Raw genomic sequence first — 22,502 nt, forward strand, 5'->3', positions numbered from 1 at the left:
GTTGGATTTGCCATTGCAAAATGTAGGTGATATCTGCATTTTTCCAGCTGAAGGGAGGGTGGATTATAGGCAAAGGGAGAAGAGAAACATTTGAGTTCAGCACTGTGAGGTGCCTTTAAATAATTTACTGTAAGGTTTAGAGCCATGCTAACATGTAAAGTAAAGTTAAGTTCTGCTTATCTGTAATAATTTAGGACTAATCCTAAGCAGCCATTTAACCTGTCCAATGAAATCAAACTTTGTGCCAGTGCAGTATTGGGAGAGGCCCTCACCTGCTGTTCACGACTGTGATTATTGAAGATGGATGGCTGGAGGTTTGGCTGCTGCCTCTTTAGGAAATCTTTTAAACCAGGATTGGAAAGAGAATATTTTACAGCCTGGTGAAAAACATCTAAAGGCTGCCATTGTGTCGTTCAGGCCAGAACAACCCAAAGCCCTAATGTATTTTATCTGCTGTTCTGTTCTCAACACTATAAATAATTCAGATCTGTTGGCTTAACTACTACTGGCAACTGTTATTTATTAAGAATGACTGAAATAACTATGTGGCTCAGTAGAACAGAATGCATTAGGGACTTTAATGTGAAATAGAATAGCTAAAACATTTTGATTATCCTTTAAAGAAAAAGCCTAAACCCCTAAACCTGCCATTATCCTTTGCAATTCTGCAAAGGACAAGTGACAGTGGGAATTAGGATGGGATCTTTCTGAGTAACTAAAGGGTTTTTCCTTTAAAAGAGCACTCACCCCAATCACAGAGCCCCTTTTATCCCTCCAGCATCTTGTTCCAGGGGCAGCAGTGTCAGTAATCATCAACTTGAGGTTCCAATCAAATCTTTAATGTGCCCCACTGGGAAATCTTTGAGTCTGCCTGTAGTTACACATCTGCCTGTAAAATGACTTTTAAAGGTAATTTTTTAAACAGCATTGTTTTTTTATGTTTATTTCATTTGTTTCTCTTGCATATCATGCACAAGAGCAGCAGGATTTTCTGGGAATCAGTGCAAGGGAATTGCTGTTCTCTTGTTCCATCCCCACTTTAGGGTCAATTAATAATATCTGGCACCTCATCATTGGCTTTGGAATTGCTTTCCAGAGGTCAATAGCATTGTCCCTGTTTTGCAGGCACAGAATTCCTGACATCAGGCATTGGAACAACACAAACACAGCGAGTTCCTGCCCAGAATTACAGCCCGAGATGTAGCACTGCACAACAGAATGCTCTGCAAGACAACTGATTACAAATGGGGCGTTTAGAATAAATTTTTTATCACCAAAAAGAGTTGACATGCAGGACTTGGATGAGTAATTATCTAATCTTACATCTGGCATAAACAGCCAAGCCATTTGTGTGATGAAGTGCAAGGCACAGGAGTGAGAAGGCAGCGAGGGAACATTCGCTGCTGACTCAGTGGCCATAAATCTTCCAGGCTGTGTTTTGCCTTATATTTGATATTTGTTCAATGGGTTGAAAGAAGTTAAGTGATCAAATGTCATTTGGAAATCCTGGTCTGCAACTGTGATTTTTTTTTCTCGGTTACATGAAGATAAATCCAACAGGAGCATGGTTTGGGGCCTGGCTCTGGGGGTGCTACTGAAGCTGAGCATTTGAACAGGCACCACCTTCACCCCTTTTTAGAGAAGTCATTTAACATTTGTTTGCCTTAATGATGATCTGAAGGAGGCAGCAGGGTATCTGTTGCTCTGGAACATTTTATTTCATTTATTTGAAATTAAGTCATTAGCTATAACATCAGAATGCATTTTTCTTTCTGACAGAGGACTTGGGTGATCTGATCTCTGATAAAACAGAGGTTCTGCATTGGGGGATTCTTATTTAACTTGTATTTCTGGACACATCAGATCTTTATGGAATATCCTCTCCACTTAAGGGAAGTATCAGTGGAAGTTTATTTATAACAGAGAGAAAGAATTGGCCATGAGTCAGTGGTAAGCAAATGATGTGCCTGAACTCCTCTGCAAGTTTCCTGCAACATGAACTTTTCTAGAGACTGTGTCATTAATATTTTATAGCAAGGAGAGAAATCATCAAAAGCTCCAGCTAGGACATAACATATCTGAAATAATAAGAATATATATAAGTACTTTCAGAGTGAGCTTGGACACTCATTGATTTTAGACAGCATCTCGTCCTGGCTTGACAAAATGCAGAATTCATAAATTAAATCTGATGTATACAGTGCATGCTTTTATGCTGATGTTGGCACACTTTCAGATGTAAAATTAAATTACTTTTTCCAATAAGGCAGCATAGATTGAAGCATGGATTCCTTTCTTTGCTAATGGAACCAGGAGAAAGATATTGAATTATGCTGACTTTCAAACTGACTGAGTGCCAAAGAGAGAAAAATCAATGCCATTTTTAATGTCCTGTGGAGCTTTTAAACAGTCCTGGCTCTGCCAGGGAAACTCAGTATGAGGTAACTGCTGTTGACATTGGCCCTCCAGTGAAGACATTCCCTTCTCCAGGGAAGCAGCACCTGGCACTGATGTGGCTTTGTCCCATTCCATTCCCAGCGGTGCCAAGTGGGCACAGGGAGGATTTTGGAGGACTCTGGGCACCCTCACACCCTGAGCAGGGAATGTGCTGTGTGAACATGCAGCATAATCCTTGGAAAACAACAACAAAATCCAGAAGGATCTTTCCTCTCAGTATAAACCCCTGAAAGTCACACGAGTGGGTAATGCCAATAAATTACCTTTCTTTTGATGAATTAATGATAGGGTAAACACAGATTTATTTTCACAGTGCGTTTGCATTTGCAAAGCTGAATACCAAAGAGCTAAGCTGCACAATCAATGCCCATCAAATAAGTGGCTTGTTGGTTTTTTTTAATTTTATAATAATATTTTTATAATTTTCTAGAGTGCATTTCATAGCAGCAATTAAGATTTTGTTATAAAACTATCCAGTCCCTCAGAATCTTACTCCTCAGGCAGAAAATATTTGATTTAGATGGGGGAGAGTCTACATAGAAACATCCTCAACATCTTGGTGTTTGTTATACCAGAGGTTCATGGATTGTGGCCCATTTTTCTCTGCATTCCTTCAAAGTCCAGGTTTCCCTTCCTTTTAATAACAGATGGGTATAATGTGGCTGTGAAGTGCTGGGATATGATTTCCAACAGCAAACTTTGTATCTTCAGCTCTTTGCTGTAATGAAGAAAACCCTCCCTGAGTCACTTCTGGGAATTCCATTTCTTGCAGTTATTCGGCTTGCAGCTTGTGGCAGATCCATGCTGGGTTTTAGGGGTTGTTCATGTTACAGGAGGTGATTTCTGTCATTTGAAATGCAGCCACAGCATCAGCCCCAGAGATTGGAATATGAGTAACCTCAGAACCACCACGCTGGGAGGATGAGTGAGAGAAATAATAGAATTTGGTTTCAAAGATAATACCCAGGCAATTTATCCAGCCAGGAGCTCAGGAGAAGCTGCTCTGTGAGGTTTGGATTCTTCACAGTTCACCCCTGTGGTGTCAGTGCTATTTTATTGACAGCCATTAAATCACAAATGCTTATGAGTGCTTTGTGGGCAGCAAGCACTTATATTTTAGATACACGCTGCCCTTCATGACATTGTACCTCATCAAAGAGACAAAGATGACCTTTTTATTTTGTCTTGCTCACATTCTGGTGGCTTTATGTACTGTCATGTGCACTTCCCCCTCTGGAGAAGGGAATACTGACTTGCTCTGCAGCAGAAATTGCATCAGAGGTCTGAGCCTAATTCATGTGTTGAGAACAGTTTGTGAAAAGCCAAGGGTTTCCCCTGGTGAAGCACCTTCATCCAGCTGTGCAGAGCTTTTCTGATGAGCAGGGCACCTCTGCTTTGGTTATTTTTTCACATCCAGTTAAGACAGACTTTACCACAGAAACATATCAATACAAAATTGGTCTCGAAAACATCAGTGAGCAGAAAGCAGAAGGTTAAACATTTCCTAAATGCAGCGTCTGCACAGACAGGGGCATGATGAATGTATCTGAAGCAGTGTCTTTCTGCAATGCTTGTGTATTATATTTCTGTTGCTTACAACTGTCAGCACAAGGACAGGAAGGCTGGGATGGGAGCAGGCAGCTGCCTCTGGGAGCCTATAGATAGCAGCTCCTTGGGTAGCACGTTTGCAGCTCCTTCAAACAGATTTATCAAGCATCTTTACTGTCTCACCACTGCCAGCTCAAATGACTTCTCAAGGAGCTTTGGTTATGCAAGCTTTTAAAAGGTGCATTGTTTTTTCTATTTGTTTCTTTTTGTATGTGTGCCAGGTTTTTTTTTAGTAACACTGCAGCAGATAAATCTAGTGCAGGGTTTCACCATGTGTTAGGGGGAGAAAAAAAAATAATACTCCATTTGTCCACCGTGACCAGGCTTTAAATAAGCATCAAAACTTCCAGCAGGTGTGCAGAGCAGGGGAACAGCACAGGTCAGAGATGCTCTGGGGGTGAGGAGAGGAGAGGCTGCAGAGATGGCAGCTGGAAATAGGAAATAGCCTCTGCTGGGCAGATCCAGAGGATGCTCCATAATCACTTTAGGGTCTTGGAATGCTTCACAGAGTATTCCCCTCTGAGTGTTGGTGACCTGGAGGAGTTTGGGGACAAACAGGAGCCCCTCAATGGCTCCAAGTCCCTCTGGATGGCCACGGAAACAGGAGGTGGAGGAAGGGAGGGCTGGGAAACAGCCAAAGGAGCTCCCCAAAGCACTTCCCTGCTCATTACTGCTGCACTGCTCAGCATGGCAACTTGCAAAAATAAAGACTTTAAAGGCTTCTTCAAAGAGCTTCCAGGCTGTATCCAAAGCTCCATCTGGAAGAAGTCTCATGAGACTTTGGAATGTTTTGTAAATACAGGCAGGGGACAAATGAGGTTTTTCTTAAACTGAGTCTGGCAAAAGTTGCTTTCTAACAGGAGCTTGCAACAGGCCACATGAGCAGGAGTGTTTCCCAAAGAGCATCCCTGGTGGAATGTCTTTTGGAAAGGGTGCAGTTAATTTGTCATCCCTACAAAGTCTTTTACTACCCCAGTAAATTATAGGCCTTTTGGGAATGTGCTGTACTTGGTTCTTTTCAGGTCATGTTCTTGGTCTTGGATTGCTGGGTGAAACCAAATATGCTGCTTTATCCTGTTTGCCTGTGGATTTGTTTTGTGTTTCAGCAGATTGAATAGCATTTCTATTTAAATCATTCCTCATTCTAACTGAAACAATTGCTGTTCTGTGGTGTCAGGGGATTCCTGAGGTAACAGGAACACTGTACATTTTGTTATTTACTGCCCCTTTGCCTCTTGAAAGCCCCAGTTCGTTTTGGTCCATTTTCCCTGCTTTGTTTGGGTTAGTGATGCCTCATCAGCTCCCCCAGACCATGGCAGGCTTGGGGATTTTCAGCCCTGGTGGCCCTCGTTGTGGATTTCAGGCAAGGGCTGCAGCATCATTTTCCCATCAGCAGTGCTAATGCTCAGAACTGTGAGTTTTAAGAACTTGAGGTCTCTCTTTGCTGGTTTTCCCCTCTCCTGCAGCTGTTGATGACACTGTGAGTTACCCAGAGCTGTTGTTTGCCTGTGTGCTCCACTTAGCACTTCTGACAGTGTATGAGAAAAGAGTGAGAAAAACCTAAGAAAGCTATCAGAAGTATGAAAGCATAAATCTCCTATAGATTGAAAATATCTCCCACTCTCATCTTGGTATTTTTCCCTTCAGTTGGGCTCTTAGCAAGAAATTCCAGAATACTTCACAAACACAGATTTAGGCCTTCTACAGCCTTCCTCCTCCTCCTCCTCCTCTCCCTGAGGAAATGACATTCTCATTCCTTGTTTGCAGATGAGCAATGAAGGTCTGAGTGGTGAAGTGACTCGTCCAAGGTCAGCTGCTGAGTTAGTGGCACAGCTATGAATAGACAAAGGCATTTTAGCTCTCAGCTCTCTGCTGAACAAGACTGTGCCCTCCCAGTTTCAATTTGTCAGACTTCATGACTAATAACATTTGAGCATCTAGAACGTGGCAGAAGAATTTCTTTTCAGAGCCAGCAGGTAATCCCTGGTCACATCAGCGGCAGTGTGGGAGCTCCTCCCTGTCCCCAGGGATCCTGGTGACACTTTTTGGGCTTTCTGAAGAGGGAGAACTTCCCCCCTTGGATTGCTGTTTGTGGCATGCTGTCTCTGCTCACCTGCGTGCTGAAAACAGAGATCCCAGAGCTGACTCCTCATTTGTCTGGGTGCAGCAGTAATGAAGAGTCCTCAGAGCAGTTTGCCTTCAACAGCTATTTTAAACCTCCAGTGCAATCTGCTGTTCCTTGAAGGGAAAAAGTAATTCAACTAAAAGTCTCTGAGGAGCCAAGGGAGAGGAGTAAATGTTGAGTGGTGCTAATCAGGAAGAGGAAGTCATCTGTCTGCTGTGGGCACCTCCCTGCTCACATGGCACAGCCTGCAGCACCACATAAGAGGCTTTGTGATCAACAAATGTCAAGGGCAATTAATTCTCTGGCCAGCAGCTGTTATTATTAGGACAAAGAGTGGCCAGACATAGAAGGAAAGCCTTCAGCTGATTTATTTTCTCTACCTTTCCCCTCGAAATTGATCCGTTGTTCATACCCCAGTGGTGAACTCCTTTGCAATAAGAATTTCAACTTTGCCATCTCTTTTATTTTCAGTAGCAGAGTTTGTGTTAGATTCAGAGCAGAGAGGAACAGCTCAGGGAAGGTGTTTAGAAAGTCCTCCCCACTTTAATGCCAGCAGGATGGAGAGGAGTTGTGTGTTAAGCTGCTAACACAATAATAAAACCACCTCAGACTGGTTTCCTCAAACTTAATTCATGGAAGCAGAGCACTTTTAGGCTTGACTTAATACCTCCCCAGAGTTATTCCAGGATTGCTACAATGCAACTGTGGGTGTTCTAAACACACCTACGCTGCCAGAGAATCAGGAAGGATGTACTTAAAATCCTTTAATTTATCTAATAACATCTTTAGCAGCTTTTTGTGTAGGTTTAGCATTGTAATGGAAATGCACTCTTTGGCTGGATATAGAGCTGCTGTGTGGAAATGGAACACGTGTACAGCACTTGGAGCTGGGGGGGATACTCTGACCTGCTACACCCCCTGAAATGCACCCTTCACTTGTGCCATTGGTCACTGCAGTTAAAATATTACCTAAAATTCCAGATATTCATGGCTCTGGGTATCCACAGATACCCAGAGCCCCTCCCAGGCCCAGGCAGAACACAAATTCCTCCTCTCTGGGCTATTTTTTCTTTGCTGTTTAGGTCCTGAGTCTATTTTAGCCGCTGCTGTTGCCCCAGTTCTTAACCAGGTTCCCTCTTTGCCCATCAGGGGATGCTCCTGAGGGTTCTTTACAAGTGACACAAAAGAAGTTTGGTTTTTTCTGAAGAGTCCCAGCACTGGGCTGGTCAGGGGAAGCCTTGGACTGAAAACAAGCTCAGATTCCTGCGGGTGCCCTGCTGGTAACTGCTGGGATAATTCTGCTATCCCGGGCACTGCAATCCTCCCTTTTTGGGGAATCTCATGTAACATGAGCAGAACCAGCATCACTGCACGACAAACCTGCTTTTTGTGAGCCAAATAAAGACAGAAAAAAAAAAAAAAGACAGGAAAGCAGCTCCTCCACGTGCCAGAGCAAGGGATGGGCCGGTGTTTTCCTCAGGATGGGAAGGGGGTCAGAGCCCTGAGCTGGGCTGGCAGGGCCTGAGGCAGCTGATCCCCCCAGCAGCTCGGAATGCCCACCTGGGAATGCCAGGGAAAACCCTGGGCTGGATGGGGCCCTGTCGGAGCCCAGCACATCCCTCTGGGTGCCATGGGGGGCTTGTGCCCCTGGCAGGGGCTCGGAGACCCAGGCAGGGAGCCAAAGACACCTGGGATTTCCATCTTAACCCATGGAGCAAATTACCAACTTTGTATGAAGAATTACAAGGCACAAAAGTTTAGTAGCATAACAGTAGTCACAGGGTGAAAGGTGGAATTTTGGGGACTTTTACCATAGTGGTCTAGGAGGCAAGATGGAGGGGCTTGGGCCTTGTCCTGCCTTTCTTCCTTCTTCTTCCTAGCCTCCATCTTCTTGGTGATGATAGCACACTTAGATTGGTCTAGAGTAGAAATAGTCTAACATAGGTGATAGGTATTGGAAAATAACTTGAAATAAAGTACTCGCAGTGATCAGTATAAAGAGATAGCACTGCCTCAGGGCAGGGCCGTGTGCCCTGACAGACCTGCAGATCAGACCTCTGCGGGTCTGAGAGAAAATGTTTTGGATAATAGACAATAAACAACCTTGTGAACACGAGCCAAAGGATTCTGACTCTTCTAAAGAACTCTGAGGTCATCAGAAAGCAGGAAACCCGAGAGGGCCCTAACGAGGTGTGGGTGCTCCCTGTGTGACTTCCAGAGCTTCCTAATAGTGTTAGACAAAGCTATTTATTGTTCATCTTATCCTTTAATCATTTATTGATATGTTGAACAGAAGAAATAGGTTAAGGAAGTGTTCATTGCCTGTTCCCTGGAATTCTGCCTTGGGATTCTCTTGATGAATGGTTTCTGGGCTGAAATTGGCTCTGTGTCTCTCTGTGGCCCTGTGGCAGTGGAATGTCTTGGGAAAGACACCATTACCCCAACAAAATCAGTGGAAATTGGAAATTTCAGGCTGTGTCAGCAGGAGGCACCTGGAGAAGTTGGGGCTGACCAATGGGAAATGCAAAGTTATACATAAATTAAAAGGTATTAAATTCCTCTTGAATGAGAGAATGTACATGAAAGTGGCCTTGGCTTGCTATAGATTAATTAACCTTGGGGGATATCAGGTTTAATTAAATACAGTGAGTTAAAGCCACTTCACTGTGGGTAGAAATCATTCCTGAGGGAGCTTTTTTACCTTATGCACATCAGCTCCCTGTGGGCTAACCTTAACTTCCAGTGCCCCTTAGAGAGCCTTTGGACACTGAAATCTGAGGAATTCAGGAACCCTGACTCCAAATCTTAGGAGAAACTGGACTTAACTTGAGTTAAAATTGTACCATACATATGTAAAAATGTACAGTTGTGTGACAGACTCTGGAGGGTTCAAATCTAGATTTGAAAAGAATTTAAATAGAGATTATGAACTGAAACATTAAAACTTAAGAAAAAGGGAACAGAGGAGTGAAAGAGGGCAACCAAAACCCCTCAGCGAGTCTGAGGTCTTGCTGCAGGGCTCAGCCAAAGAACCTCGGTGAAAAACACACTCATGTTACCTTGCTGAATCACACTAAAACATCTTTTTGTGGTTTCTCTTTTTCCTTCCCAGTAATTGCCCTTCATTCCTGGCCTCTGCTTTAGCCAGAGCAACTTCAGATGAAGTCCTGCAGAGCGACCTCTCGGCACATTTCCTGCCCAAGCACATGGACAGCGCCGACGGCATCATCCGTAAGTGCCCCCTCCATTCCACCCCTGGCTGCAGCTCTGGGATGGAACACCCCACGAGCATGGAAAAAGGTCCATGGGGAGCTCACCACCACTCTGCTAGAGCTGCAGGTCTAATTTCTCACTCAAACCTTTGGAATTACTCTTTTCAGTGCATTTTTTGTGTCTGATGGCCCTGAATCTCTCTCTCAGCACTTTATACAACGTGGTTCTGCTGGCAAGTGCCAGTTGTCCTCCCTCATCCTTGGAGCAAAGTCAAATATATGTGGGAAGAGATAATTTAATTCTGAATTATTTCAGTCAGTGTGGTTTTTACTATGGCTTGTAAGGGTTTTTTTATGGCTTCAGCAAAAGGTAGTATAAAGAGATTTTTGTGATTAAAAGGAAGAAAATTCCTTTTCCTCATTTATCTGTGCTGGCTGACAAGATTTTTGCAGCCTCCAGCTCAAGGTCATGCACCTTAACTCATTTCAGGAGTGTGCTGGCCTAAATAACCTTGAAAATTGTCTGGGTTGTTCATTACAACAAAGACCAATGTTTCTCACATGTATTAACAGGAATTCTGTCATTTGATCTTGAAAACACAGTCCACAAACCACTTCATCCATTCCCTCCTATTTTGATTTTTAAAAAATCCTGTAAATTATTCTGGGGATAAGGAGGATCTATAAATCTGGCTCTTAAAAAAAGATTTTGCTGTATTCCCCAGAGGCCCTTGGAAACCTGAGGAACAGAAAAACATGCTCTGGGTTCCCTTTCTGTAGGTATTGCTGCCTCCTCCTGCTGAGCAGGTAAATGGAATAGATTTGTCATTGTTCTGGCTGAGCAGCCTTCATTAATTTCAAATTGAGATCTCTGAAACTTGCATAAATATTTGACAGTCTCCAAGGAAATGTTGACTAAGCCTCCACACAGAATATCTACAGAATTCAACAAAAAAGGAAAAAAGAAAGGAAAAAAAGCCACCACAAACCCCTCACACCTACAGAAATTGACATTTAAATATATCTGAGGCTGTAAGACACAGAGGCAAACACAGATTGAGATGGGAAGAGACTGGAGCAGGCACAAAGAATAGGGCTCCAGATGCAGTTTGTTGAGGTGAATTGTCATAATGAGGGTACTTGGAAATAAAATATCCCTTTGCTGATGCAGTGTGAGTGTTAAATCATGAGGGTTGTGGGGGACAGGATGAGAGAAAACATCCTCTGGCCTGTAGTAAAGCAACAGCTTCATACAAACCCTGCAATTTCAAATAATCTGTGATGATTTTCCAAAGCAGGACATCAGCTCAAGTGTCATAGAATGACAGAATCTTGGGACATTAGAGACCCAGTCCCACCCTGTCCCATGGGCAGGGACACCTTCCACCACCCCAGGCTGTTCCAAGCTCCATCCAGCCTGGCCTTGGGCACTGCCAGGGATCCAGGGCAGCCACAGCTGCTCTGGGCACCCTGTGCCCCATCAGGGCTTCAGCAGCCACCAGGGCAAGGTCTGGCCCAGCAAACCCAGACAAAAGTGGTGGAGCAGCAGCTCCACCCTGGAGACCCTTCCAGGGGAGTCCCTTGAGAAGCCTGGGCTGGGTGCTCAGAGGAGATCTGCCCTCAGGGAGACTTCAGTGCTTTGGAAGAAAGCAAAGCAAAGTGTGGCAGGTGGTGAAAATGGGATTTCTGCATCTTGAAGTTTGATGCTCAGAGTTCACTGTGCCCTTGGTGCTGTTTGAGCTGCTGCAGAATGTGAAACCAAGCTGAATTTCACTGCCTGGCTTTAATATTCAGTTCTATGTCAGGTTTTTTTATGAATCCAGAAAGATTTTTACTCTGTGTAATACAAGGAGACATTTACCTGATTTGCCTCAAGTTTGAATTTGCTGAAAGATAAAAAAAAGGCTATTTCAAATTTCCTTAGTGGCACATTTCACTCGAAGAATTGCAACGTGACAAATCATGTCCTGTGCTTAGGAGTGGTGAAAGCAGTTCTTGGTGTGGAAAGAAATGAGAAACTCCATGACAGAAGAATGAAAATCCTAAAAGAAGAAAAACTGGTTGGAGGCCACAAATGTGGGATTGCAAGATTAGGGGTCTGTATTTGGGGTGACCATGTGGTTTGGATATCTGAGTCAGGCCATGACTCTTCTCTTCCAGCTGCACTGGGGAGGAGCAAGAGATTTTCCATGAGACCTGGATGATGCTGGATTTCTTTTTTGAAGGCTCAGGTTAAGGACATTTAGGTTTGGGGTTTGTTTGTGGAGGAAGAGAATCACAAGTTTGGCATTGTTCAAGGAAGCACCTGAGGAGGCTGGAGAGCAGGACCGTGTGACCTGGTATCAAATTTCCAGGAGATGTCACAAAGCAAATCATCATGTCCATTACCCAGTTGTTCCAGGTTCTAGGAGATGGATCCTAGAAATATCCAAAGAGATCCACAGCTCCTAGATTAGGGAAAACCTTGGTCTTGGTTCTGACCCCTGTTGTCACACTGGCCATGTTATCAACACAGCTCATAAAACATGGCACTAAAAGCAGGATCTGATTCCTGGTATCCTTTCTACCCTCCTTCTGCCCTGTCATCTTAGGGAACAGCAATGCCTGAGCTGGATTTCCCCCTCACTGTGGTGCAGCTCAGCATTACCTCCAACCTTGGGGATTTGGGAGCAGCAGGAGGGAAATGAAATTCTCCGTGACACAAGCACAGTGACAGCTGAGTCAGCTCTGGCTCAGCGTGGCAGCATTAACAATTGATGAGTAATTTCCAGCTGTGAGGGGGTGGTTTTTATTGTGGCATTTTATTATTCTCCTGTTTTGACCTCACGAGCAGCTCCTGATGATGCTGACACCACGCACGGTCCCCTGGGAAGGGGGGTGAGGATCTCAGCAGGGTCCCTGGGTTCACTGCCACCCTCCTGCTGAGGGGACCCTGCCACGTGCCCACTTCCCTTCACCCCTGCCCAGTGGGGAGGAATGGCAGAGCAGAATCTGTGGGCTTTCCTCTGGCAAATAGAACTTGGACACCTCAGGTTGGACGTGTTCCCTCTTTAAATCCATTACCCAAAGAGATTTCTGGTGGCCCCAGTGAGAGCAGTACAGGTGGGGGGAGGAACCCCCACTCACACTGTGGCAGGGGTGGGATGACCCAGCTGTTTGATTTCCATCCTGATCAAGGAGCCAAGCTTCCTTCTGGTTATTTATCCAGTGTATTTTCAGCTTAATGCCTCTTGATTGAACCAACAGAGCTGGGACAGTATCTTGTTCCTAGGGGTCTTGGCCTCCTGGTCACTGTAGACCTAGGAGAGAAATTTGTAAATGCAGCTTTTAGGCTCTTCACAGAATTCCTGTAAACTGAGAGATGCTGCAACTCTCTCCTCTCCTCCCTGCATGTGAGCCCCTCCTCCTGCAGGAGTGATTGGCACTCCTGGGTTGCTGCTGCTCAGCTTTGAAGATGCTGGCTTTGGTGAGCCATCGTGAACAAAGAGATTTGGATGTGTTCAGCTCTGATGCTGACTTCCTGTTTTCCTCTCCTGAATTTCAGAACAAATGTCAAGTGCCTGAGTTTTCACATTTTAAAATGATAATTTCTCAGCAGTGCCAGTTCAGCATTTTCTTCAATTTGAGGCCTTTATGGTTTTCTCATTTGCTCACACAGATTTCTCTGACACACCATTGTCAGGAATGTGGGAATAATAGGAAGTCAGAAAATAGCTCAGAAGGCACCTGTGCACTGCTGAAAGTGCACAAAACATCTTACAATTACTCTACTAATTTCTGCAGATTGTTTCCACTGTCTTTCCTCAGCTCTGCAGTGAAATGGTGTTTAGAACAGAGAATTTGGTCCAAACCCAGTGTGTCATTGTCATGGAGGGTGGGATTGGTAGGTGGCACCCTGTGCCATGACACAGTCCCTGTCAGAGCTGCACCACCCTGGGCAGGGCCACGCCAGGGATCCAACACTTTTCGTGCCTTTCATTTTCTCTGCTGCTGCAAATGAGTTCCCCAAGGCACAGGGAAATGTTTAAGTTAAAAAGACAAACAAACAATGAGCTGCTTACTGATGAATGCTGATTATGGTGAGTTTGGCTTCTCCTTTTCATGCATCAGAGCCCAGAATTTCCCTGCTGACATCAACTGCTTGGCTAAAATGGTTTTGTTTCATCTTTCTAATGTATGCAAGGGAGAAAACTCTGACTTAATAACACTCTCAAGGCTTTCATTTGTGGTTTGTGCCTTCCTCAGAGATCGAGACGGTGAAGTTGGCCCGCTTAGTTTACAGCAAACTGCACGAGATCTGCAGCAACTGGGTGAAAGATTTCCCCCTGCAGCCCAAGCCCCACCGCTACTACGAGACCTCCATCCACGCCATCAAGAACATGCGTAGGAAGATGGAGGACAAGCACGTCTGCATCCCTGACTTCAACATGCTCTTCAACCTCGAGGTGAGCACACAGCACACAGAGCACACAGTGCTTTCCATGCTGGGAAAGCAGGAGGGTTTTCCAGGAGGGAGTGGAGGGTGATGGGCCTCAGGAGGGTTGGCATTTGGTCGCCTCACTGTTCGTCTCTGAAGGCACTCAGCAGCCTTCAGAGGGTGGGTCTGCTCTGCTTTCCAAGCTTTCCTCTTGGGAGGAAGGAGCCAAAAGCAAAAATAAGGAAATTGAGTTAAAAAACCCCAAACAAACCCAAAACTTACAGGACTATGGTTGCAGCTCACACACGATTCTAGAAATGTGAGTAATTGGTGGAACTGGAGCCTGTCTTCCCTTCCATTAATTTCATGATGTGGCCATTGGTCAGACACTCATTCTTGCTCTCCCTTGAGATATAAAACTGGACACAGGAATGGAAAGTAAAAGAAAATGGCAAGAATTTTACCTTAAGGATCAAATTGCTGCATAATTACTTCTTTATTACACCCTGTCACTTTAATAACCATCTTCTGCCCCATCCACATTCTTACCTTTAAAAGATATTAATGCAAACAGAGGCAGATGTTTCCTTTGCCTGTCAATTGTCAGCTTTCTTATTCCAATTTGTGTTGGAGCCCATTACCTAAAAATTACAATGTGCAAATATTCCAGTCACTGAGCTGGCTGTCAAGGTTGAATTGGCTCTGTCAGTGGGTTGGTGTTGTGTGTGTGAATAGGCACTGGAGCTGCTGTCTCCTGGTACCACGTTGTTTCTCTGAACAGAGGAGGGGAAGCTGAGAAAACTGCCTTGAAGATGAGTGATTTTGCTGTATTTGATTTGTGAATGTAATCACAATTTTCTGATGAGAGAACACATGAAGTTTTTTTAAACATAGGCATCTAAGATGATGTTTTAGATTTAAGGAAAAAAGAAGAGTGAAAGCAGAGGCTGCTTGGCTTCACATTTTAACTGTGCTGGCATTTCATCCCTGGTGGATTCCAATCATGATGTAGACTTCATGCAAACTGTATTGGATGTTCTTCTCACTCTGTGGTTTTTGCAGTCACAAAATCTCCTGCACAATTTGATGAGAATGGCACTTCCTATTTGAGTTGTGTGACTGAGCTGTAACAAATGGGACCTAAGGAGCACTGAGAGCACTACGCTGGGGATTCTGGCAGGGCATCTCTTGCACTTTGCAGGTAGAATTCAACAGGAAGGTGGAAATTTCCCACTCATGCAAATGCAGGTGGTCAGGGTAGTTTGCTTTTCCAGTGGAGACTGTCTCTAATTGCAGTTTCATGAGGACAGCACAAATCCCAAGTCCAAAGCTTTAAGACAATCCAATGAGCTGTTTGTGCTGCTTTCACCTGAGTTTTTTCCTCCCTGTGTTTCCTCTGGCAGGACCAAGAAGAACAAGCTTATTTTGCAGTGTTTGATGGTCATGGAGGAGTGGATGCTGCCATCTATGCCTCCATCCACCTGCACGTGAACATGGTCCACCAGGAGATGTTCCAGCACGACCCGGCCGAGGCTCTGTGCCGAGCCTTCCGCGTCACCGACGAGCGCTTCGTGCAGAAGGCAGCCAGGGAGGTGAGGCACTGACAGCACCCCCTGCAAATCCTGCCTTTCCAGAGGGGCTCCAGCCACAGTGGAATCAGCACAGAGCTCTCCATGCCCCGCTGGTGGCTTTCTGTGCTTCACATCCCATAAAATGTCAGCTCCACATCCTGTAAAAATGTCAGCTCCACGTCCCATAAAAATGTCACTTCCAGCTTCTCACAGCTTCCAGCTCCTCTGAAGGATGCTGCTGCCATGCCCACGCTCACCTGCCTACCAGGCTCAGCCCTCAGAGTCACAACACACAGCTGTGCCTGTAGCAGCAGGAGCAGGCCCAGCAGTGCCCAGCTCCTGGCAGGCAGGGCCCACGCCAGGGATGTCATGGGGCACATTCGTGTTCAGCCAGGTTGGCTCCAAGGGGCTGTAGTGAGCAGTCATAACTGTAGGGAAAGCACTGCCTGTTCCTCCCTGGGAACAGGCTCTGTGCTGCAGTTTCAACGTGTTCTGTCCCTGACTTAAGGAAGAAAATGCTTTGAAATGGAAATGTATTTTTTTCCAGAGTCTGCGCTGTGGAACCACCGGGGTGGTGACTTTCATCCGAGGGAACATGCTGCATGTGGCTTGGCTGGGGGACTCCCAGGTCATGCTTGTGAGGAGAGGCCAAGCTGTGGAACTGATGAAACCCCACAAACCAGATCGAGAGGTGAGAAGGGCCTGTGTGAACACCCCTGGGCAGTGACCAGCACAGGTACCAGCTTTGGGGGAGCGCTGCCATGCCAGGATCTCTGTGAGCAGCAGAGCATGTTGCACTTATCCTGGTTGGTTTGGATCTGTGAGCAAACCCTTTGTCTCGTGGGGCCTGCCATGTTTGTGAAAATCCAGATGCTGATGATGGGAGTGTGGAGTGTGTGATGCAGCTCTGACTGCTCTGTCTTGTGTTGCTCTCTTGTGTTGCTGTTCAGGATGAGAAGAAGCGAATCGAGGCCCTGGGTGGCTGCGTGGTCTGGTTTGGAGCCTGGAGGGTGAATGGGAGCCTCTCTGTCTCCAGAGCTATTGGTAAGAGAGAGCCTTCATTCCTTTCTGAGACTTGTTTTGCTTTTTGACTATAAAATTTTAATTTTCTAGTCATCAAAATTTGACATACAGCTGAAGATAGGCCTATGAGCAATAACCTCTATTTTTCCCCCTACAGTCTGAGGGAATAATTTCCAAATAATTGCTTTAACTTGGGGTAAGAGTCATTGGCTCCACACTGAGTTAATAAGGGCTGCTGGAAGCTGTGGCTGCAAACCCACAGTTGTGTTTCTCTGCTGTTCTTCCACAGGAGATGCTGAGCACAAGCCATACATCTGTGGGGACGCAGACTCTGCCTCCACGGTGCTGGATGGCTCTGAAGACTACCTCATTCTGGCCTGTGATGGCTTCTATGACACAGTCAACCCCGATGAGGCAGTCAAAGTGGTGGCTGACCATCTGAAGGAGAATAACGGTGACAGCAGCATGGTAGCACACAAATTGGTGGCATCTGCTCGGGATGCCGGCTCCAGCGACAACATCACCGTCATTGTGGTGTTTCTCAGGGACATGAACGCGGCGGTCGCGGTCAGCGAGGAGTCGGACTGGACAGAGAACTCTTTCCAAGGTGGCCAAGAAGACAACGGGGAAGACAAGGAGAACCATGGAGACTGCAAACGGCCGTGGCCCCAGCACCAGTGCTCAGCACCTGCAGATTTAGGCTATGAAGGACGAGTGGACTCCTTCACCGACAGAACTAGCTTAAGCATAGGCTCCAGCGTTAACCCCTTGGATGATCAAGGCTATTTAGACCTGACAAAAACAGAAACTAGTACACCTCAGAGTGCCAAATGTCTGCCACCAGTCCAAGTGTTTAGTCCTGGCATACCAAAGAGTGCGGGTGCCATCAGCAGCTCCCCGGTGAAGAGCGAGGCCCCGGAGCCCGGCGCGCCCTGGGGCTGCGGGGGGAACCATCGCAGGGAGGACGCCCCTCTGAGCCCGGGGGCTGCAGGGCAGGGCATCTACAGGGTCAGGGGCTCAGCCCCCATCTCCCTCGGGCTGGAAGATGAACTGTTCAGATCCTTGGGAAAACGAGCTGCGTTCCCTCATTTGCGGCTCTGCAACGGGAAGAGGCGGCGAGGAGCCAGGCTCAAACCAAAGTTTCACACGCCGCTCTGGGCTCAGGAGCCTTCCCAGGGAGAAGGATCCGGCCTGCCCTTCCCTGCCCGGGGCCGCAGGAGCAGGAGGGCGCTGGCCCGACCCTCCCCGTGGCGGTGGCTGCCCAGCCACGGCTCTTACAGCGAGTGCTCGATGCGAAGACAAAGTCATTGTATACCAGACCCACACCTCCATCAATGCTGTAAAATGTAACCACCCCCTCGTGTTCCCCTGTCAGACTCCCAAAGTAGACATTCCCAAAATAAAACTGGCATCATCAGAAAGCGAGAAAAAAAAATTAAAAAAAAAAAAAAAGAAAGAGGTGGGCATTTCCGAACTGTACTCCAGTCCCCTGCCAAGCTGAACCCCTGTGTAAATAGAACTAGGAATTAAGCAATGTAGTTGTTTGGATCTCTGACGAAGTTCGGTGGTGGTGCCACCCCCAGCAACGCCGCAGCGCCCACCCGCACACACACACACGAGTGTCCAGCCACATCAGCAGGAGAGCCCAGCGCTGCCCGCGGGCAGCCGCGCCAGGGCACGCTCCTCAAACACGCAGAAGGTTGCACCTGCCTGAGAAATGTCTGTGGAGCAATACTCAAGGAACGATCTGGGTTAGAACTGCCAAATTTTTTTTTTAGAGCGGGGGGAAGTTTCCGTAGAGTCGAGGTGTGGGGGTTTTTTTGGGTTTTTGTTTTTCTTTTCGTGTTCTGCTTTCTGTTTATTCCAGGTGAGCGTTAAGATGAATTAGAAAATTACATCCACTTTTGCAGGTAGACGACTAAAAGCCATACAGGGTTTACCAGGTACCTTAGGAATGGACACACTAAGCTCCTGCTGCTCTGGTCTCAGACTCCCATCGAGGTACAGATTCATCATTTACCTTTATTTTTTTTCCATGTAATATAAAATGCAGAGTATGAAGAACAAACTTTTCTTGCAGTTTAAAAAAAAAAAATATTTCCTGTGGCTGGAGGTGCAGTGTAGAGAATTTCGTATCTTTCTGGTGCTTTTAGTGGCATTTTTCTCATTTCTCAGTTTAGGAAATTGTTCTCAATGAGTTGAACATGACTGTGCTTAATGCTTTGAGCCAACCTCTTCCCACCTTAACTTCATCTCAGGTCTTAAAAGAACCCAACCCGTGGAGGTGTCCAGTCCCACCCTCTGTCCCCGCGGAGATCAGGAGCTGTTGGATGAGCTGTGTGGTTCTGGTGAGGATTCCCAGGTGGCAAAGGCAGCATTTCACAGCCAGTGGCAGCAGGAAGGACGCACCCGGCTGTGTGTTCAGGGTGTGGAGGGATGGGTGATGCCGGAGCAGCCCAGAGGGGATGGAGATGCCGAGGATGCAGCAGAGCAGGGCTGGGGCTCCAGCAGAGAGGAGGAACTCAGCGCCCGGCTGGGCTCTGCTCCGGGTCCAGGAGGGCCAGGGAGGAACCCAGCTGCCCTTCTTTGCTTGAGCAGCGGCCACCAGCCCCTCCCCGCTCCCGAGGGGAGGTCACACCCGCAGGGGAGCCACTAATTGGGACCTAAAGAAGCGGCCGATTCCCATCAGCTCCACCAAGTCCAGAGCCCGTTCCTACCCTCTGCTACAGCGATGCACTGGGAGGAGTATGAACAAAATAAGTCTTCATAGGCACTTAGTGAACAATTCATATCATTTTAGCAGTAACAATAGCAGTATTAGTGTTTAGCTAGAATTTGCAAGTATTTTAATATTAAGTAATCAAGAAAATTATTCAACATGACAAGATGGCGAGGCTTGAATTCTGCCAATTTCTGCTGCTTCTCTCTTTGATGCACTATTTTAAAAGCAATCTGATGAACAGCAAAAGGCTTTGTGAGCAACCAGGAGTTGGAGTGTGGCTTTAGATTCCTTTGATCTTTTTCAGACTTTGTTTTAATCTTACGGGATCATTGGCTCTTATCTGCCATCTTATTCTGCCTTAGCTGTTGTCAACGTTCTCTTTAGCTGCAGCTTCTGTTCCAAGTCAGATTTACCGAGGAAATTTGAGAAACCATGAAATGGTAAAATATGCAACTCTGGGGCATCTCTGCGGTGCCTTTGTTTTAAATTATTCACAGTAATAATGACTCACTGAAAGTCCATCTTTAGCTGTCATGTTCTGGAGAGAAAGGTGGTGTAAGTGCAATTCTTGATGTGAGTAAATTAGAATGCAAACCCGTCACGGATGATAAAACTTCTTCCCAGTCTGCAGGAGCAGTTGAAGAGCACTGGACTGCATGTGTGCTGTTTTGGGAAGGATCTAGCTTTTTTAGGTGTGGATTCATAAATGGTAATTCTGCGACTCATCCCATTTATCTTGCTAGGAGAAAAAAAAAAATCCACCATCGTAGTTGCAGTGTGGTCAGGTAAAACCATTGTATAGATAGAGCAAGTGTTCATTTCTTCACTAACTGCATATTTATAGAGTAGATAGGAACCATTTGTAAGGTAAGTCCTTTAAAGTTCTATAATATTAAAAGTAGTGGTTATTGGTCTGATTATGCTGCTCTTGATTCTACACACTAGACAAAAAAGCAGTGCTTGTGAAATGCAGTGTTTTCTCTTAATGCCACTGGTGATAGGAAGTAGTTCCTTCAGTTCAAACTCCTGTGCCCTTATCTGCTGCTTGCTGACGTAAGCAATAATCCCTCTCTAACGGTATCTAAGTGTTCTGTATCTCGTACCTTGATCGTCTATCTGGTGACAGTGTAAAATATTAGGCTAATAGAGAAGTATCTCATTGTATTTATTAACTGTTGATACTGAGATTTAGTCTGTGACCTGTGTTTTGTATTTTTATCGTGTATCTTAGTGGTGGTGAAAATTTGTACAACGAATCTTTCCAATAAAGAGCTGAAGTATCCCTCATCCGCGTTCACACGACCCCGCATCCCTCTCGGTCGACGCGGTGACCGTGGTTGCAGAACCAGGAGGTAGCAGTGACAACATGACTTTAGTTTTGTTCTGTTTCACTTGTGGTGGTTTTGAGGAAGGGGCTCGGGGCTGGTTTGCCTGGAGCTGCTCAAAACTGGCTCGTGAGCTCTTCACTGTGAGCGCCGCGGGGCTGTTCCAACCCTGAGCAACGCGTGCGGTGCAGAGAGCAGGACAGCACCAGGGCAGGGAGCTCTTCACCCATTCCATTTGCACTAGAGGTGGGTGGAAACGCACGTGTGGAACTTTTCTTTACCTAGAAGTGCCATCCATTGTCCTTGGAATGAGAACGGTTCGTAGCCGAGCTGCGGCGCCGCGGCGCTGGAGGACAATGTCCAAGCAGACTTTAACTTACACCACGTTTCTGGTGGTGCAGCATCCTAGAAACTCCGCCTGTTTTTGGAGCACTGTGTGTCAGTTGTCCCATGGGCAGATGAGGCACGAGGCGTTGTGTGCACAGACATGGCTGCTGTAGTTCAGGTCCACTCTCTCCTCACCAAATCCTCCCGACCCCAAGATTCTGCGGGAATAAAGCAAAATGAGAAAGATTGGTCTAAATTAGGGGCTGTTTTAGCACAATTTCTTCACTCGGCACTCAGTCACATAAACAAAGCCATCCAAGGGGATACTGCAGCTTTGTTCATGTCTGTAATTTAGGGCAATCTTTCTTTAATTCACATCCTCTTTGCAACAGGAACAAAACTTTCTACCCTTGTATCATGTGCAATAATAAGGAAGCATTAACAGGACCTCGGAGCCCGATGTCCGTGCCCCTCTCCAGCCCTGGCACCCCAGCCATGGCACAGCCCTTGCCAGCACTAAAAACAAACAAGCCCCACCTGTCAGGGTCTCGTGGAACCCTTGTCGTGTCCGGTCTTTCCTCTCCTTCCCTCTGAAGACACCTCGGGACGAGAGCGGGGAGGTGGCTGAGCTCCCCCCGAGTGCTGCTGCTCGTGGCCAGCCAGGCACGGGCTCAGCTCCTGGGTGCTCCTGCTGACCTTTCTGTAGTACCTTGTTCATGAAACATGTTCTTTATGAAGTGAATAAATTCAAGCTAAATCATGTACCGGTGTTGGGACTTTTCCATTTGCAATCTTGTTCTACAGTTCACCCGCCAGTTAAGTTCTAACCATGTATTAGTCATCCATATTTTATTTATGAAAGCTGTTTATACAGGAAAAACTGTTGAAGTTTTACCAATATCTTAATAAAACAGTAATTTAAACCACACTCCAGCTAGTCTGGTTATTGAAGAGCCAACAAAGGCAGTGAGCAGCTGTGCCTTTGGTGTGGTGAAAGGGGGTTTCCTTGGTGGGACATGGAACTGGAGCGACCCTGCTGAGCTCAGTGGCTGCTCAGGGCCCATCTCTGGCCAAAAGGATGGGGCTGTTATGGCCCAGCCCAAGGAGATCAGTGTCTTCCAAGCCCCTTTCCCAACCAGCTCTGAACAAGCTGCCCACAGAAGGTGAGCAAAGCAGCAGCTGCTCTCTGACCCCTGCAGGAGCTGGGCACAGCCCAGGGCAGCCCCTGTGCCTCACTGGGGCTCTCCTGAGAGCCCAGCAGAGCTCCTGCTCCTGTGCCTGCTCTGGGGACAGTGACCAGCACTGCCCAGACTCACAGTGCCTGCTCTGGGGACAGTGACCAGCACAGCCCAGACTCAGTGCCTGCTCTGGGGACAGTGACCAGCACAGCCCAGACTCAGTGCCTGCTCTGGGGACAGTGACCAGCACAGCCCAAACCCACAGTGCCTGCTCTGGGGACAGTGACCAGCACTGCCCAGACTCAGTGCCTGCTCTGGGGACAGTGACCAGCACAGCCCAGACTCAGTGCCTGCTCTGGGGACAGTGACCAGCCCAGACTCACAGGGCACCTCCAGCATCTGCTCCTCTACAGAAACAAAGCAGCTTTGGGAAAACTGCCTCCTTCTCAATTCCTGCTCAAATCAAGATTTCAGCATTTGGTCTGGCTTCTACAAATAGAATCCCAGAGGGATTTAAGTGCTTTTTACTGAATAATT

At 46.5% G+C, this 22,502-nt stretch overlaps 1 protein-coding gene across 1 annotated transcript in view; it reads left to right on the top strand.

Annotated features, from left to right (window-relative positions):
• Positions 1-20,459, top strand: part of PPM1E (protein phosphatase, Mg2+/Mn2+ dependent 1E) — a 61,590-nt gene extending 41,131 nt beyond the window's left edge. The window contains exons 2-7 of the mRNA XM_039720425.1: positions 9,303-9,421; positions 13,648-13,847; positions 15,223-15,411; positions 15,938-16,081; positions 16,341-16,434; positions 16,703-20,459. Of these exons, the coding sequence (XP_039576359.1) occupies positions 9,303-9,421; positions 13,648-13,847; positions 15,223-15,411; positions 15,938-16,081; positions 16,341-16,434; positions 16,703-17,763 (1,807 nt within the window). The 3' untranslated portion in view covers positions 17,764-20,459. The remainder of the gene's footprint in view (positions 1-9,302; positions 9,422-13,647; positions 13,848-15,222; positions 15,412-15,937; positions 16,082-16,340; positions 16,435-16,702) is intronic.
• The last annotated feature ends 2,043 nt before the right edge of the window (positions 20,460-22,502 follow it).

The sequence above is a fragment of the Passer montanus genome, unplaced genomic scaffold (assembly GCF_014805655.1).
Source record: "Passer montanus isolate IOZ18808 unplaced genomic scaffold, ASM1480565v1 scaffold44, whole genome shotgun sequence".
NCBI lineage: Eukaryota > Metazoa > Chordata > Aves > Passeriformes > Passeridae > Passer > Passer montanus.